Source organism: Cryptomeria japonica, chromosome 9, assembly GCF_030272615.1.
Source record: "Cryptomeria japonica chromosome 9, Sugi_1.0, whole genome shotgun sequence".
In the NCBI taxonomy this organism is placed as follows: domain Eukaryota; kingdom Viridiplantae; phylum Streptophyta; class Pinopsida; order Cupressales; family Cupressaceae; genus Cryptomeria; species Cryptomeria japonica.
The window spans coordinates 258,332,451-258,351,799 of NC_081413.1; the positions used below are offsets into that span (position 1 = coordinate 258,332,451).

General features: G+C 36.7%; 1 protein-coding gene and 1 non-coding gene across 7 annotated transcripts in view; both read left to right on the forward strand.

Annotated features, from left to right (window-relative positions):
- Positions 1–2,282: 2,282 nt before the first annotated feature.
- The window catches only part of LOC131034477 (tubulin gamma-2 chain), a 92,204-nt gene continuing 75,137 nt past the window's right edge, over positions 2,283–19,349 (forward strand). For 3 of the 6 annotated variants that reach the window (XM_057965984.2, XM_057965986.1, XM_057965985.1), the window contains exon 1: positions 2,283–2,432. In XM_057965984.2, the coding sequence (XP_057821967.1) occupies positions 2,376–2,432 (57 nt within the window). In that variant the 5' untranslated portion in view covers positions 2,283–2,375. Of the gene's footprint in view, positions 2,433–6,079; positions 6,388–19,349 lie in introns of those variants that run through there. The other 3 variants (XM_057965983.2, XR_009103800.2, XR_009103801.1) reach the window with 3 other exon arrangements.
- On the forward strand, positions 2,696–2,774 carry LOC131034492 (small nucleolar RNA snoR14). The gene has a single exon (XR_009103804.1). It is a non-coding gene; the product is annotated as a small nucleolar RNA snoR14 (small nucleolar RNA).

The following is a 19,349-nucleotide window of genomic DNA, read 5'->3' on the forward strand; positions in this document are numbered from 1 at the left end:
ATTTTGTTTCTTGTTGTCATTATAGAATATCTTTTTGGATAAGTTAAGATTATTTAATTATGTAATAGTGAAAAATACATTTTGCTACTTTCTCTATTCAATTTTAAGTCTTTTTTGTTACTTGTACAATGACTATTTATACTCTATTCAAAATAATATATTTTAACTAGTTCTCTCCACATGTCATTCCATGCTTATTATTTTATCCTAGTCATATGTTCACTCATTTTCACACATTTAGAGTATTTGCTGTAATTTACCTTAATTGTCCATGTAAACATCCTCATAATTTATTGTTTGATATAAGTTTTATTGGATTTCTTGTCTTCTAGTAGATTTGTATGTACAAGGTCCACCCTGCAAGCATGAATTTAATCCACATTAATTCAAAACTCAAAAACTTATAGATTAGCTCATTTTTACACCCGAGTCTCAAATTGAGTTTGTACATGTTATCATTAATTATTACCATGTTCTTGTATAAAAGACATTTATTTGCATTTATTAAGATAGATCATCAAAGTACATTGGAAATCAATTAAAAAATATCATTGAATATGCATGATCATTTTTATGAAAGCAATCATTGTAACATATGGAGAAATAAAATCCAATATCGTTGAATATTGTTGGATTTATAAAAAATGTAAATCAATACAAACCTTGAACTAGATGGAAAAAGAAAGTTAGAATAACAATATCTAAGATGATATTAATTTTTTTTTTAATTAAAATAAGAAATAAATAAGGGTCACATGATCCTTGTACAAAAGAAGCCCATGTGGAAAAGATAAACTAGTCCAAGAATGGCCAAAAATTGCATTTGCAACATATAAAGAGTTTGTCAAAAGTATGAGTTCAACCAAAACCTAAACAAAACAACAAGAAACTAGGAAACAACTTAAGGGGAAAGAATTCCCCAATCCTCAATGAGGAATTTATTCACTTGACCATACTTTCCCAAGTTATCAACATCGATCTCATGCTTCTTTAGCTCTAAATCATGTAGAATCAAGAGAGTAGTGCATAATTTTGGTGTTGAACCTTGTCATAATCTTAATTATTTTCTACATTTCTTCATTTTGGTCTTAATCTTCTCCACCTCCTTCACAATTCAAGAACAAATATCAAATATTACTGATATTTGGTGGGGGTATTAGGGGAATCCTCGATCACAATATAGTGTGTCTTAGGGGGGCTTTAGGGGAATCATTTGTGTTCATATAGGGGGCTCTAGGAGAATCCTCGGTATTTGAGTAAAACGAGGCACATTCATCTCATTAAACAAGTTGTAACCTTAAAACCTTAAGGGACAAGGCTCAAGTGACCAACCAACATTTTTTTCACATCTTCGAAAATATCCTCCTCTAACTTAAAAATATCTACAACATTAGAATTTATTATTTTTGTTTTTGATAAGGATAAACGGGTTTTACAAGGACCCACAACCTAAAGTTTTACAACAACCGGCCAATAGCCCATCCGGCAAGAAAAAAAGCTCTTAGTTAAGTGAGAGAACCAGATCCTTGTTCTTTTGGATGGAAATCATGTTGATTTCCTCAAGCTCATCCATGACGAATCTGGAGGTACCCTTGTTGCTGCTTCTACTCCTGGTTCTGGAACTAGGTCCCATGGTTTTGTTGTCTCTAGCAGCCACATCATCTCCACCAAGATCTTTCATCGGGTCACTGTGGAAGGATCTATAATCAACAACCATCTCATTAATCTTTTCCAACCCCTCAATGCTGTTGTTCATGGCTTCTTTACTAATGTCGACCAGATTCTTGAGATTTATTGCATTTTTGTTGTTAACAATTTCATTTTCAATTATCTTTTACATTTAAACCTTGCTAGTCAATTCTTATAATTTGACTCTTTCATTTGATTGCAATTTATTTCAGCTTTTAGCCAATTTTAAAAATATTAAATTTTGTTCCTAACTTATGATGGATAGTGCATTGGAGGACATTTTTTTTTTCATTTCAAACAAGTTTTTTTAGTGACAATTTTTAAATTTAAAATAAAAAGTAAGATTTTTTACTATCATACTCACACTTTTTCACATCACAACTTATTGTCATTGCAGAATGCTTCTAGATCTAATGACACAAATTTAATTTATTTTACTTTAGAATTAATCGAAACAAATGATAGCAACTTTTATGTATTTCTCCACAACCTTCTTACTCTCCCCTTCTAAACATCTTTCCCTCTCTAGATATTTATCTCTCTCATACCTCTTCTATCAACACTATTAGCAAGAACTTGACATATTACATCCCTTGTTTATTCTTTAACATAGTTGGGACTTGCACTAAATTGGTAGCTTTGAAACAGGGTATGGACATCCATCGAAGCATAGTGCAAGGGGGTATATGATCAAACATATCGGTTACAAATGCATAGAGAAGGCATGTGAACTGTTTCACCAGGTACGTCAAAGAAATGTGATCTCATGGAATGCACCATCGCAGGATATACATAAATACGTTTGTTGAAAAGGATTTAGTAACTTTTAGGAAAATGCGATTGGCAGATGTAATGCAACATTTTTAATTCTAAAACTATTGTTCACTATGATGATAGTGAACAATAGAAGCATTCGTTTCGATGAAGGAAACAACCCTCTAAGAAGTTTTGAGTGAGCATGTAATGTTAAAATTAGATCTCTGTATTATTTGTTACAAACAGTCGGTCAATGCAATGAACAGAGAAATCTATCAATCCACTAAAAATTATTGATGCTATTTCATATCCCAACAGGTTCTGATTGACACGGCTTACACAATGGGATTGGATTTAGTTTCTACTTTGGCTTAGGGTTTGGCGTGTCTGATCTTTTTTGGCTTAGGATTTTGATTTTTATTTTTTTTATGGTGAAATTATGTACTACTTTTCTGTTAAATGGTGTTTCTTAGTTTCAGAAGGTTAAAGGGTTGAAGATAAGATGTTTTTGGTTTAAATAGAAGTGCAGAAATATAACTGTTAATGCAGTATTTAAGAGGATGTGACAATAATGGCTAGTTTTAAATTTCTTTTGACGTACATTCAAAGATCTGAAATATGTTTGCAAGACTATACTATGAATTTATAAACATGATCTATCTTCAAAGCTGTAGTTTTGTGAAAAATGAACAAAAAAATAGCTTGCGAGATAAATCTAGGGTTTTGAGTTAAAAGTATGTTATATTGAGGGAAGTTACTACAGTCATTAAAAATGTTTTTTAAAAATCAATGAACAAAGGAAATAAAAAGGGCACAATTAGTGAAGCTACCAGAAATAAAGCCGTTAATAATATAATATAGAAGATTAATCGTTAATAATATAGTATAAAAGATTAATGAAAAGAACATGATTTGATTAGTATTAATTTTAATTTAATAAAAATAAAATAATATATAATGACACATAGGATGACATCACTATTGCATCAAGCATGGTGCCACAAAGAAAAGGGCTTCACTAATCATGTGAAATGTTATTGTTAGCTTTGTTGCACAAACACCATCATTTTTTGTATGGCCTACCAATTGAAATCATGTGTTGTACAAATGTACACAATTAATAGACCACATAGTTTCCAATTGCTCTTCCACACCTTTTCTGTGTACCCATTGCACACCTTTTCGGCGTATTGCACACAAACCAATTAGACAATGTTGTGCCAAAATTGAAGCTTTAGAATAGGGTTTGGACATCCATCGCAACAATTTGTTAAATGTTGTAGCTACGATTGACATGGTGGACATGCGTAAGCATTAACAGGCACGAGAACTGTTTGACAAAATGCCATGATACAGAATATGCGAAATCTAGAAACATAGACTTGGTATCTAAACTGTTTGACCAAAAGGCCTAAAAGAACATCATTCTCTTGATCGATATTAATAAAATGAATTTTTTCAAAAGGCTTTACAAACTTCCAACCAAATGTGATTGGCAGGCGTAAGGTCAGATTCCACAACCAAAGTTCAAGTAAGCTTGCACCTTATAAGCATAATTTCACTCCATAAGCATGTTAGGATTACAAAAGCATTGGCCCTTGATACAAAAGCATTAAACTGAATGCACAATTTTATAAAATTGTGCCTTTGTTTTCTTCTACTTCTACCCACATTTGTGATCCCTTAAAAGCGCAAATGGTTGAACGTTGACTAGATATAACTAATGTTACAAGACTGAAGCACTTGAGGCTCATTATCAAGCATATTAATCATTAAGATGGGATATTGCAATTACAATAGTCTAATTCACTCTATTTATCTCGCTTAATATCTCTATCTCTCTATTTTTCTCTCTATCTCCCTCTTGCTCCTTATTTCTCCATCTCTTTGTATTCATATATCTCTACCTCTATCTCCCTATCTCTCTCTGCATTCCTCTCCATCTCTCTATATCTCCCTTTTATCTATATCAAACCATCTCTCCCTCTCCCTCTCCCTCTCCCTCTCCCTTTTCTTGCATCTCTCCAACTCTATATCCACATCTCTATTTCTCCATCTATCTATCTTCCTCTCACTCCTCTCTATATCTCTATCTCCATTTCTCTCCATCTCTCTACCTCTTTCCCTATCTCTTTGTCCATCCATTTCTATCTCTCTCTATATCATCATCTCTCTATTTCTCTTCCTCTCCCTCTCTTCCCCTACCTATCTCTCTCTCTTTCTCTCCTTCCCTCTCTTTAAAATCTTTCCTTGTATCTCCCTCACTCCCTTCTTCCCTCCCTCCCTATCCCCTCATCTATCTGTCTATCTCTAGCACTCTCTCACTTTCACTTCTCATATATCTCTTTCTCTCTCCCTTTATATGTCCTACCTTTATATCTCTATCTCGTTGTCTCTCTCCTCTAGAGTCTCTATATCTCCTTATATATCTATCTCTATCACTCTATCACAACATTTATATTTCTCTCTAGATCTTCCCTCCATATTACTCTATATATCTCTATCACTTCCTCTCCACCTGTACCCCTCCCTCTCTATTTCAACATCTATCTATCTCCTCCTCTCTATCTCTTTATCCATTTGTCTCACTCTTCCTATCTTGCTCTATCTTCATTTCAACCTCCACATCTCTCTCTCCCCCTCCATCTCTAAAAAAACTCCCTCTCTCTATCCATCCATCTCTCTCTCCCCCTCCATCTCTAAAAAAACTCCCTCTCTCTATCCATCCATCTCTCTCCCTCCTTCCCTCCCTCTGTCTTCCTAGACCTCTATATATGTATCTCTTTCCCTCTCTATCTGCATCTCCTCAAATTTATTCTTCCATCTCTCCTTCCATTTCTATCTCATTATCTATCTATCTCTCTACTATTATATATTTCTCCAATTGACCTCATGTACAACACAAATGTATGCAAACTATAGACCAAAAAATTCCCTACTTGACATTCCACACCTCTTTGGCATACCCATTGCACACCAAGGTGCGATTGCTAGTTTTATATCAAAACAACTATTACACTTTGTAACAATACACATAATAAAATATTAAATACATCTATCTAATAAAAAATAGAATTATCTAAAAGAGGGTTGTGTTGTTTTTCTCTCCAACACCAAAGGCCACTTTAAACGTTTAAACTCGTTTCATCCTAATGATATAGAGGTGTCCCCATGTATTCCACATGAGTATGCAACTTGTTTTCTCATGCTACTAAATTGTGGCTACATGTGGAGGCTTGGGTTTGTGCTAGTTCTTCTCTTTTATTAGTTAGAGGCGGATTAGACAATCTACAAAGAGTAGGAAATCAGAAGATGGATGATACCTAAAGAGGAGTGGACAAAGAGAAGGTGAAGTTATTGCACTCAAGATGTGGTGGAGACATAATGACATTACATCATGGAGTAGATCAATTATATTGACAAACTAAAAGTGAACAACTTGAATTTGAAAAAGAAAAGATAATAAGAATAATTGCAAACTTTCCGATCAAGATACATAATAGAAAATTCAAAAGAATAAAAAGAAATTTAGACTCAACAATTTAACTAAACATGTTTTTTTTTTTACTAGCTACCCAATCATACATAACTTTTGCTAGCTATGCTAGCTACCCATAAACCCGAGACTATTTATCCTCATTAAAAACATGCATTCATTCATCTATACCACCAGTACGCAAACATCCCCATATCTTTCCGCCTTTTAGTCCTCCCATTTTATTTTCGTATCAATGCAAAAGGAAACAAGGCGGCTGTTTTTACTCTATTTGCCCACATCACATCACTGTTCGGCGATTTTCCATAGCTGCAGATTTGAACCCTCGACCAGCGCCGGAAGAGGAACAGAAGTTACGCTGACAATAATAAGTATGCTGGTTTTCAAGGGGTCTCGAAGCCGCGATCTTGAAAATTCAATGGCGGCACCAAAATATTAGTAAACAGGTAGGCACGCTGCCACCCCGCAAATCTCACGTCACTTCCAAATGCATTCCAAATTTTGCGTTCATTTCTTACAAATTTTAAAGATCTTGGGATCGAATCTGCTTGTATTTTTCATATATTTGTTTTTCTTCTTTACTTGCAACGGCGGTGTTGTTCTGAAACTTTGTGTCGATAATGTCTCGATAATTTCTGAACTGAAAGCGCGAAGGTTAAAGATATGAGTTTTTTGCTATAAGAATAGAAGAAAAAGAAAAAGAAAAAGAAGAAGAAGAAGAAGAAGAAGAAGAAGAAGAAGAAAGAGCTGCTTTGAATCCGGTTCAATTTCTGATGTGTTTTAATTTAGGCGCATTACGTAGTTCTGCTTTATATAGGTTCCCGCAGATTTGGTTAATAATATCCGTGTGAGTCTTCTGTAGGACTCAAATCCATGCGTGATATTTAACCGTCAATTTACGCTCGGACTCGTTCAGCTTAGCTGAATTAAAGAGATCTTAGGCGAGTCTTCATGAAATCAAGGGGACTAATTGTAGAAATTTACTCAGCATAAATAAATTTACAGACTTTAATGTATTTGCAACATTTAGGGTTGACATCAACCTCGCCTTCTCGGACGTCCCTGTTTGTAAATAATTTATTCCTTAACGGTAATTTCTCTGTTTTCCTGAACTGCGTTTTCAATTAAATTGGATACTGATGGTCGCTTAATTGAAGAATTTGATTCGTGCGTAGAGTTTCACCTTCTAATGTAGACATTTTGCCCCTAGCTTAGAATGTGGATTTGCAGCGTATAGTTTACGAGAATTTCATTTGTCTGTATCATTCTGAGGACGTGATGTATATGTTTTCATGTTTAAAACTGGACCATGCTCCCAGCAGTTTTACCTCGCGGTAGAGTTAGTTCCAACGGGCTGTCGAGGATGCTGTGTAAATTATACCTCGACTAGTGGATTTGGCACACTGTTATACAGATTTATAGTAGTTCATGGTAGGTCCTTGAACATTATTACGAAAACTTATATTAGAATTTGGTTTTTCCCCATAATGATTATGCTATCGAGTCTAACTGTTGTGCTTCCCTTTCGCGTCGAATTGGATGTATTATCTTAATCTATTTAGAGGCCAAGCGGAAGGGATATATATTCTCTATTTTGGAGCCTCTTCGGCTGGTGGAACAGCTCAATCAACATATAAGTTAGCTTCTGCCTGAGCTGGGGGAAGAGGAGAGGGGAGGCCAAAGCTTCCATGGGGTGAGGGACAGGCTTTATCTATATCATATACACCAAATATAAGCTCAAATATTGGGATAGTTTCTTTGCCCGTTTGGTACAGAAGTTCAGACTTGGGTGGAAGTTTTGATTCACTTGTTTTCAATTCTTCACTTCATGTTTGTAGGATTTATTTTCTTCAGTATCAGTTCACAGACATGAGATTTCTTTTGCTTCTATCCTAGGCAATGTGATGAGCCACATTTTCATGCAATGTCAAGTTTCAACATTGGTCTTTCTTGGAGGGACTCCATTATTGTTACCTCACAACCACACCACATTCCTAGCAGGGTCATGAGCCACCTTATTGCAACGAGAGGGACTTGACCCTGGGTTAACTGGGTCACAGTCCTACAATTGACACCCATTACCACTGCATGACAACTCCTTGGACGGTTCAGAGATACTCAATTATTCACAATGGGTATACATATGTTATAATGCTCCTTTTAACAACTCTAAACATTGTACAGCCATGAGGTTCTCTGATAACTTGGCTCTAAGTAAGTGATTTCTCTTTTCAATCGTGGGTTGTATCATGCAATTAAATGTTGCAGGATCCTTTTATGTAGCACTCTCCAATGAAGAGTAGGTAGACAATCTTCTTCACTGCACATTTAATATCTTTAACAACAAAAACTCTGTCAAGTACCTTCTAAGTTCCCTTTGCTAGACAGGTTTACAACATTGTAAAATTTGCAGTTGATCTGCCATTGCTACAGTTGATAAAAATTAATTGACTCTTGATTTTGTTGATATTTTTTAAATTCGGAGTCCAATGGAAGGTTGCTTTCCAACTTCATCCAGGTCCTTCTCAAAGGATCTAAATGGACAATCTGCTGCCTAAGAGTATATAGGTAATTAAGCATAGTGACAGCCATCTATTACATAGATGGCATAGTATTTGTATTAATATTTAAGTATATACTATACTCATACTAATCTATCGGTCTCTTAATCTCTCAAGTCTTCGTTTCTGAATTCACATTTTACAAAAACCACATATTAAAATTCTTCATCCCCATAAAGTATAAACACTGTTTCTGAATATTACAGGGTTCAGGTTTGAAAGTGGCTACAGAATCTCAAATGATCTTTTTTCTTAAAGAAATTCCATGTTAAATTTGGAGAAGAGGTCTTGAAGCCACAATTAAAGTTGAATTGGTAAATATTACAGTTGTTCTTATGATATTTTAAAGTCGTCCACTTTATAAGTTCATTAAAGCAGCTAACTAGTGGCATGCATTTGGCCAACTTAGCTCAACTAAACCTCAATGCAGTTACTATTTTATAGATCAAAATATTTCCAGTCATGAAGATTTGTGCCAGCATAAATTTGAGACTAAAATTTGATGCACAAAATACTCATTTTCCCTTGATGAATGATGGATAACAGGTGGATAGTTTAATATCAGGTGTGCAGACATTATATTTAACATTTAATCTGACTATATCACCTTAATGTGATAATCATGAGTCAGAATTGATCAAAATATTATAGTATAGCAATTAATTAGTCATTGTGAGTGAAGTATAACTGGAATTTGGTCTGCCATTTATACAAGGGGATTTAGACAAATGATAGGTTGACTGTGGTCCAAAGTCAAGCTTCAGAGGTGAGGGGAATATAGCTTGGATCATGGGCTGTAATCTGTTATGTGATATGCCCTATTGATTTAATGAAGATCTGTGATGTTCTGATTTGTTTCTGTGATTTTCCATTTGTGTTTTTTTCGTTCTTTGGTTATTGTAAGTGGAGTATAACTGGAATTTGGTCCGCCATTTATACGAGGGGATTTACACAAATGACAGGTTGATTGTGGTCCAAAGTCAAGCTTGAGAGGTGAGGGGAATGTTGGCAATAGCAAGGAAGGAAAACTGAGAGGGAGGGGGGGGGCGAGGGGGGTGAATCAGTTTTCACCGGATTAGACCGATTAAGCTCAATCTCAAATCTGATCAACTGCATCAAAAAAGAAAGATAACAATAATAACAACACACATAACACCAATATTTTTGACGTGGAAAACTCGGTTAAGGGAAAAACCATGGTGGGAACCTACCCACAATTAGATGATACTCTGCAGTAGTATGTGTAAATATTACAATGGGGAATGCACATGCATTCAGGCACACTGCTCAAATTATAATGATCCAGAAGGCTCCAACCCTCAGGGAAGGTTCACTACGTTACAATAAGATTCAGACTACAATCCGGAAAGAATGAATTGCAAAATAGCATCTGCTAATGCCTGATGACAGTTCCAGTTAAGCTCAAATGTTTGCCCTTCACCAATCTTTGCTCAACACACCACACCAAAAGATGAATTCACTTGATCGCACACCACTCTCTAATAATGCTGACTCAACACCTTTGACACCAAATTACATGAACATTACACCCATTTATACAAATCATCAACCTTGACTACAAGGTCGGTCAAACCCTTAACACCTAATTACAAAATTACATCACACGATACATAAATCAACCATCGGACCAATACAACAATGCCATAGACAACATATCATGGACCTAAATCAACTCCTCAAACATGCACCACCACCAAAAATCTCGCCAAGATCAACCGCAACACGTTATAGCCCCAAAATACATCATAACACGAAGAATATCACCGGTCCAAGAAGATCATCAAGAACGCGCACAATAATCAATGCAGACCACCAAAATAAATAGGACATGATTAGGAAACACCAACAAGCACGTTAGAACCATCTGCAATAGCTACACCAACACCACTTATGCAAATCTCCATCAATCAACATGCTAACATTCAAGAACACTTAACAACAGCAACTCGGATAAGAAAGATAGCTTCCGGAGCACCAAATCATGAACCATTTGAAAGGAAGATACACACGAACATCCCAAACACTCTCCCAAATCCGCAACACAAGATATGATCATACTGGAGTACAATGGATCAGACACCAGAACACTGCAACAATGAACACACAAAACCAGTCTCCATACCGGAATCCATAACTCGACCAAATCATCACAAAGCATCATGAAATCAATAAAGAATGAAGTATCTCTCGTTGATTCAGCATCCCAAACAGATAAACCAACTAGATCAACTCATTGCAATCACCGGATCACCAAAACAATTCTCTGCAACACCAAAACACAGGAGTATGTTGACATCAATGACAACAACATATCCTAGCAGCAACGGTATCCAACAATCCCCCCCTTTGGCATTCATGGCAACATATAAATGTGGAAACAATCAATGCAAAGGAATAAATTAACACTAGCAAAATCCAACAGGTTCCCCCTAATATCATGCACACAAAGCTCCAAAGATAAGGTAATTTTTCACATGCTTCTCAGCTTGAAATCTGACACAAAGACACACAACATGCATAATATCCGGTCTAGTTTGAGTCAAGTACATGAGTCCACCAACCATAGATCTATACAAGGTCTGATTCACTTTCTTAGATTCATCATTCTTAGAAAACTTGCATCCAGTCACCATAGGTGTTCCAACAGGTTTAAAATCAGCTAACCCAAATTTCTTCAACAGTTCCTTCACATACTCAGATTGAGAAATGAAAATACCTTTATCGGTCTGAGTAATTTGCAATCCTAAGAAGAATTTCATCTCACCTATCATAGACATCTCAAATTCCTTTTGCATATCATTAGCAAACTTCATACTCAAGTCATCATCTCTTTCAAAACTAATGTCATCCGCAAATACTTCAACAATCAAAATGTTATCATTTTCAACCTTAAAGTATAAGTTACTATCAACAGTACCTTCACAAAATCCCAACTTCATAAAATACTTATCTAATCTTGCATAACATGCTTTAGGGGCTTGCTTCAGTCCATACAGTGCTTTCTTCAATCTGCATACCATGTCTCCTTTATCTGATAAAGAAAATCCTTCCGGTTGCTCAATGTAGACTTCCTCCTCAAGATCACCATTTAAAAAGGGTGACTTGACATCCATATGATAAACCTTGAAATTCTTGTAAGTAGCATATGCCAGCAGCAATCTAACAGTTTCAATTCTAGCTACGAGAGCAAAAGTTTCTTCATAATCAATACCTTCCATCTGAGAGCATCCCTTACATACCAATCTCGCTTTGTTTCGTACCACTTCACCGACTTCATTCAATTTATTCCGGAACACCCATTTAGTGCCAATCATATTTTTGTCTTTAGGTCTCGGAACAAGCTCCCAAGTGTTATTCTTTTCAGTCTGATTCAACTCCTCCTCCATAGCTTTTATCCAATTCTCATCCTTACATGCTTCAGCAACATCTTTAGGTTCAATCTTAGAAATCAAACATATCTCTTCAGCAGCAAGCTAAGTCACCAGGTTCGACCGAATTTGAACCTTGAAGTTCGAAATTCGGCGAACTTGAAAAACCATTAAAAAAATCGATTAAATTCGATTAAATTCGATTTTAGGGTTTGTTAAAGTGTTTTTTTAATTTTTCGGGTTTGCGTTTTAGGGTTTGTTTTGGCGGATTTTATAAGTAGGCGGTCGCAGACGTTGCAACCACACCCACGCGAGCTGCTAACGCCGCCCGCTCTGCCCGACCGCCCGCTCTGCGACCACCGCCCGCTCTGCGACGCCACCACCGGTGCTCGGCCGCCACCCGTCTGCGATGCCGCCACCAGTGCCGACGCCGCCTGCACTCCGCGACGACGCCGCCACCAGTGCCGAGTGCCGATGCCGCCACCAGTGCCGACGCCGCCTGCACTCCGCGACGACGCCGCCACCAGTGCCGACGCCGCCTGCACTCCGCGACGACGCCGCCACCAGTGCCGACGCCGCCTGCACTCCGCGACGCCGCCTGCACAGCCGCACACGTTCGCCGCACAGGTATTTTTTTTATTTTATTTTATTTTTTTTTGTTTATAATGTTAAATAGTTAATAACTTAATGTTTAAAAATGTAATTTTATATAATAATAATATTATATATTTTATGCTTTATATTTATATTTTATAATATAATATTATATATTTTTATATTTTATTAATTTTTTTTAGGTTTAATATTTTTTATGTTTAATAATTAATAATTTAATATTAATATGGTGTTAATTTTTTTTATTTTTTATGATATTAATATGATATTATTAATTTATTATTATATATCTCTGCTTCATTTTTTTATATGATATTAATATGGTGTCAATTTTTTTTATGTTTATAAATTTATAATATTGTTTAATATTATTATTATATAATTTATAATTTTATATTAATGGTTTTTTATTATATTGTTTAATATTATATATTTTTAAAAGGTTGAAATAAAAATAGTGTGTTTTTTAATTTTTCTTTCCAAACATGCAGATTTTCATTTAATGGCTCCTCCCAAATCAACTTCTGAGGCATGGAAGCATGTGACCCGAAATGGAACTCACATCAAATGTAACATGTGTCAGGCAAATATCATTGGAACTTTAACAAGGCTTAGGGACCACTTCCTTGCTAATAAAGGGGGTCCAGGTGGAGGTGTTCAAGCATGCACAGGTGCGACTCCAGAACTTAAAGCTATTCTAGAGAAAGAGTTGGCTGCTTCAACGGTAGGCAAAATGAAGAAGGCACAAAAGAAACAAAGAATTGAAGGAGATATATCTAGATTCACATCTGCCATGTCTTCCTCTTCTGTGCAATCCGAAGCGGTGAGTGTACCAAAACAGAGTGGAACACTGAACAACTTTTGGAAACCAATAGAGAAACAACAGGTGGATGATGCAGTTGCTGATTTGTTTTACACAAGTGCTATTCCATTCAATGTTGCGAGAAATCCTCATTTCCGCAATGCAGTTCAGAAAATTGCAGAGTTTGGCAAAGGGTACACACCCCCAGGTTCAGAGGCTATCAGGACAACTCTTTTGCAGAGGTCAAAAGATAGAGTGACTGAAAAATTAGCTGATGTCAAAGCCACTTGGAAGGAAACAGGTTGCACTATATTGAGTGATGGATGGTCAGATATGTGTCAAAGGCCATTGATTAATGTTTTGGTGTCTTGTCCTGAAGGTGTTGTGTTTTTGAAAGTCATTGACACCATGAACCACAAAAAAACTTCAGAGTATATTTTTCAAATATTAGAGGAAGCCATTCTTGAAGTAGGGATGGAAAATGTGGTTCAAGTGGTAACTGATAGTGCAGCAAATTGTGTGGGAGCTGGGAGGCTGATTGTAGAGAAGTACCCACAGATATATTGGAGCCCATGTGCAGCGCATTGTCTCGATTTGTTGCTTCATGACTTGGCTAAATTCCCATGGATAAATGAAGCTATTCATAGAGGGAGAGCAATTGCAAATTTCATACGGAATCATCGTCTCACATTGAGTATTTATAGGCAGCATGCATCAAAGGAATTGTTGAGGCCTTGTGAAACAAGATTTGCTTCATATTATATCACTTTGAAAAGAGTGGTTGAAGAAAAAGCAGCTTTGAGGTCTATTATATGTTCCAATCAGTGGGAAAGTTCAGTGCTTTCTAAAGGCCCCAAGGGGAAGAACATAGAGCAAATCATCCTAAACAGCAATTTCTGGGAAAGTGCAGCAAAAGTCTTGCTTGTATGTGAACCAATTGTTGACGTGCTTCGTATGGTTGATGGTGACACTCCTTGCCTTGGCATGCTTTATGAAAGCATGGACCGGTGTAAGGAATCTATTTAAAAAGCACTAAACAATGAAGAAGCAGAATATATGCAGATATGGGAGGCAGTTGATTGCAGATGGAAAATGATGCACACACCTTTACATGCAGCAGCTTGCTTTTTGGAGCCTAAGTTGTTTTCTATTGATAGAAGGGGTGATAATGAAATCATGGCAGGGCTTTACCAAGCCATTAGCAGGTATGTACCAAATCCAGAAATTGCAGCACTAATCAGAGATCAAAGTTGGCAATACAAGAGAGGAGAAGGGATGTTTGGAGGGGCAGAAGCCAAATATGACTCGCCACGTATGTCTGGATATAGATGGTGGATCGCTTATGGATCATCAGCTCCTGAACTGCAAGAGTTTGCTATTCGAATTTTGAGTCAGGGAGCAAGTTCATCAGCTTGTGAGAGGAACTGGAGTTGCTTTGACCACATCCATTCCAAAAAGAGGAACAAATTGCTGACTGGAAAGTTGGGAGATCTTGTCTATGTTCGCAGCAATTTGAAATTGCTGATGAACAAATCAGCAAAGAACACTTCTTTACAACAAACTCTTGAAGGCATGGCAATGCCAGATGCAGATGAGCCTAACTTTGTAGATGATGAACTGAGTAGTGATACAGATGATGATGATTTGGCATCCCAGCCAAGTGCTCTTGATGACTTAGAGTTATTTTAAAGTTCTAAAGTTTTTGACTGTTATTGTACCTTTTTGACAAAAGAACATCTTTGCGATAGTGAAAGCATATGTTTCCTACGGTTTATATTTTATAAATGTGTCATCTTTTTGTAATGATTTCAAATCTATTTATCAATGTTAAACTATTTACGCAAATTTATAGATATATTACATATATTTATTAAAAAAAAATTTAAAAATTACATATGGCGAATTTAATTCGAATTTTATACATTTCGAATTTTTTCCGCATCGAACTTCATCGAATTTCAAAGCTGTCGAACTTCGAATTCGAATTCGAACCTGGTGACTTAGGCAGCAAGTCTTCTCCTAGTCATCACACCCTTGTTCTTATCACCAATAATTTGATTCTTAGAGTGATTCAATTTCACATACCTCGGAATCTTCGGATTATTCTGATTCTCAGGCTCTTGAAGTTCTTCACCGGCAACAACAATATCTGGATTAACTGTCTCTACCGGATTAATCTGCTTCAGGATCTCAGTCTATGCAGGCTTAGAAACAATATCTTGTTCATCAATCTCATATCCGCATGCTCTGATCTGCTTTTCAAAACATTCATCAACTTTTACATTTGCATTTTCCACTATCTTTTTCAACCTCTTATTGTAACATCGGTAGGCCTTGCTCTTAGTAGAATATCCCAAGAAGATTCCTTCATCACATCTTGCATCAAACTTTCCTATATCCTCATCTCTTTTGATATAACATTTGCTTCCAAAAACTCTGAAATATCTAACTGTAGGAACATAACCAAATCATAGCTCATAAGGAATATTACCGGAATCACCTTTTATATGCACCCGGTTGAATGTGTAAACAATAGTGCTAACAGCTTCCTTCCAAAAGGTTTGCACAACATTTCCTTTAATCAGCATCATTCTAGCAGCATCCAAGATTGTTCTATTCTTCCTTTCAACAACTCCATTCTGTTGACGGGTTCTAGGAGCAGATAACTATCTTCTAATTCCATTCCTTTCACAGAATGTATCAAACTCACCGAACGTGAATTCTCCTCCTTTGTCAGATCTCAGACACTTCAGCTTCAACCCTGTCTCAGTCCCCACCTTTGCTTTGAATATCTTGAATTTCTCCAATGCTTTTGATTTCTCCCTTAGAAAAGTCACCCACATCATTCTAGAGTAGTCATCAATTAGCAACATGAAGTACCTATCACCCTGCATGCTTCTCACTCTTGTAGGACCACACAAGTCAGTATGCACAAGATCTAACAGTCCTTTAGATGTATACAACTTTCTTTTAAATGATGTTCTTGTTTGCTTTTCCAACTGACATTCTTTACATACAGGATTAGAGGGCTTCACAATCTTAGGCAAATCTCTTATAGCTTGAGTAAAACTTATCCTTACCATACAGTCAAAGTTAACATGACACATCCTCCTATGCCACAACCAACTTTCATCTATCTGAGCAATCAAACAAATTTTCTCACTGGCATTCAAGTGAAAGATATTACCTTTAGTTTTAGTCCCTGTTGCAATCTCTACATCGGAGGCATTCAAAATCTTGCATTTACTATTCCTGAATTGCAAATCATATCCCTTGTCAACCATCTATCCAACACTCAGAAGATTATGCTTTAAACCTTCAACATATAAGACATCATCAGTGTTATTCTTACCATCAAAAGATATATAACCTCTATCACGAATCACACAAGCTTTATCATCTCCAAATCTTAATATTCCACCATCATACCTTTCCATATTTACAAATTTACTTTTATCACCTGTCATATGATGTGAACAATTGCTGTCAATAATCCATTCATCTTTCTTTTCAATCTTAGCACCCAAAGCTTTCTCCTCAACAATGCAGCTTGCAAGATTCATTGATACCGGATCATCTTCTCTAATAGCAATAAACACAAACTCATCTCCTGAATACCCATTGTCTGATTCCTTGTTTGTCACACTTTCATCAGCAGCATAATAGCATCTCTTCTGATTTTTTAACTTCCGGTAGGGCTTGTAGGGTTTATCATGCTTATCATGCTTCTCATATCTATCATGCTTATCAAATCTAGCATGTCTTTCATGCTTATCATACCTAGACATTTTTTCAGGACACCTAGAAGCAAAATGTCCTATCTTATTACAAGAGAAACATTTCAAAGGTAACTTTCCATCATACTTACCGACTCCTTTAGGCAATCTCCAAGCAATAAGTGCTTCAAGCTCATCCAACTCTTTCTTTTGTTCTTCCATCTCTCTCATCTCTCTTTCATATCTTGAAATCCTAGATGAACTCTCTCCCGGATCATACAGTTGCTTCGTGAATACAGAGGCTTTAAATGCAGTCTCAAATTTACCATGTGATTCTCCAAATTCGCTCAACTCAAATGCAACTAGCTTACCAACCAACATATCTCTTGTCACAGTAGTCACACTTCGGATCTCATCAATAGCAGCAACTTTAGCTTTATAAGCAGAAGGCAAGGATCTCAACACCTTAGCAACAATCTCATCTTCTTCAAGAGTTCTACTGGTACATCTGATGTTTATAACAAGCTCATTCACTTTAGCCATAAAGGAAGTTATGTTCTCATCTTCTCCCATCTTCAATGTCTCATATTTTCCCTTCAAACTCTGTAATTTAGCAACTGTAACTTGTGCGTCTCCTTCATACAAGACCTCTAACTTTTTGCATATCTCATGTGCACTCTGAAATCCCATCACATTAGTCATCTCTGAATCGGTCAAAGCACTCAGCAACACTTTCTTAGCCCTTATGTTATCTTCAGCTTCCTTGATCTCATCAGTTGTAACCAGTCCATTTGGAGTAACATTGTAGACATTCTTTGTAATCTTCCAATAATCTTCACCTAGACACTTCAAATGAACTTCCATCCAATCCTTCCAAACAGTATAATTATTTCCATCAAATCTAGGACTCTCCTTCTTAAACACATAAGCTGCCATCCCGGATCTCCTCCAGCGGTTAAGCTTCTTCCGGAGGATCTAGCTCTGATACCACTTGTTGGCAACAACAAGGAAGGAAAACTGAGAGGGGGGGGGGGGGGGTGAATCAGTTATCACCGGATTAGACCAATTAAGCTCAATCTTAGGTCTGATCAACTGCAGCAAAAAAGAAAGATAACAGCAATAATAGCAACACACATAACACAAATATTTTTGACGTGGAAAACCCGGTTAAGGGAAAAACCACAGTGGGAACCTACCCACAATGAGATGATACTCTGTAGTAGTATGTGTAAATATCACAATGGGGAATGCACATGTATTCAGGCACACTACCTAGAGCTCATTGCTCAAATTACAATGACCCAAAAGGCTCCAACCCTCAAGGAAGGTTCACAACCTTACAATAAGATTCAGACTACAATCCAGAAAGAATGAATTGCAATAATAGCATCTGCTAATGCTCGATGACAGTTTCGGTTAAGCTCAAATGTTTGCCCTTTACTAATCTCTTCTTAGCACACCGCACCGAAAGATGAATTCACTTGATCGCACACCACTCTCTGATAATGCAGACTCAACACCTTCGACACCAAATTACATGAACATTACACCCATTTATACAAATCATCAACCTTGACTACAAGGTCGGTCAAACCCTTAACACCTAATTACAAAATTACATCACACAATACATAAATCAAAGCACCAGACCAATACAATGCCATAGACAACATAGCATGGACCTAAATCAACTCCTCAAACATGCACCACCATCGGAAATCTCGCCAAGATCAACCGCAACATGTTACACCACCAAAATACCGCATGATGCGAAGAATATCACCGGTCCAAGAAGATCATCAAGAACTCGCACAATAATCAATGTGGACCACCAAAACAAATAGGACATGATTTGGAAACACCAACAAGTACGTTAGAACCATCTGCAATGGCTGCACCAACACCACTTATGCAAATCTCCATCGATCAACACGCTAACATTCAAGAACACTTGACAGCAGCAACTTGGATAAGAAAGATAGCTTCCGGAGCACCAAACCACGAATCATTTGAAATGAAGATACACACAAACATCCCAAACACTCCCAAATCCGCAACACAAGATATGATCATACTAGAGCACAACGGATCAGACACCAGAACACTGCAACAGTGAACACACAAAACCAGTCTCCATACCGAAATCCATAACTCAACCAAATCATCACAAAGCATCATGAAATCAATAAAGAATGAAGTATCTCTAGTTGATTCAGCATCCCAAACAGATAAACCAACCAGATCAACTCACTACAATCACCGGATCACCAAAACAATTCTCTGCAACACCAAAACATAGGAGTATGTTGACATCAATGACAACAA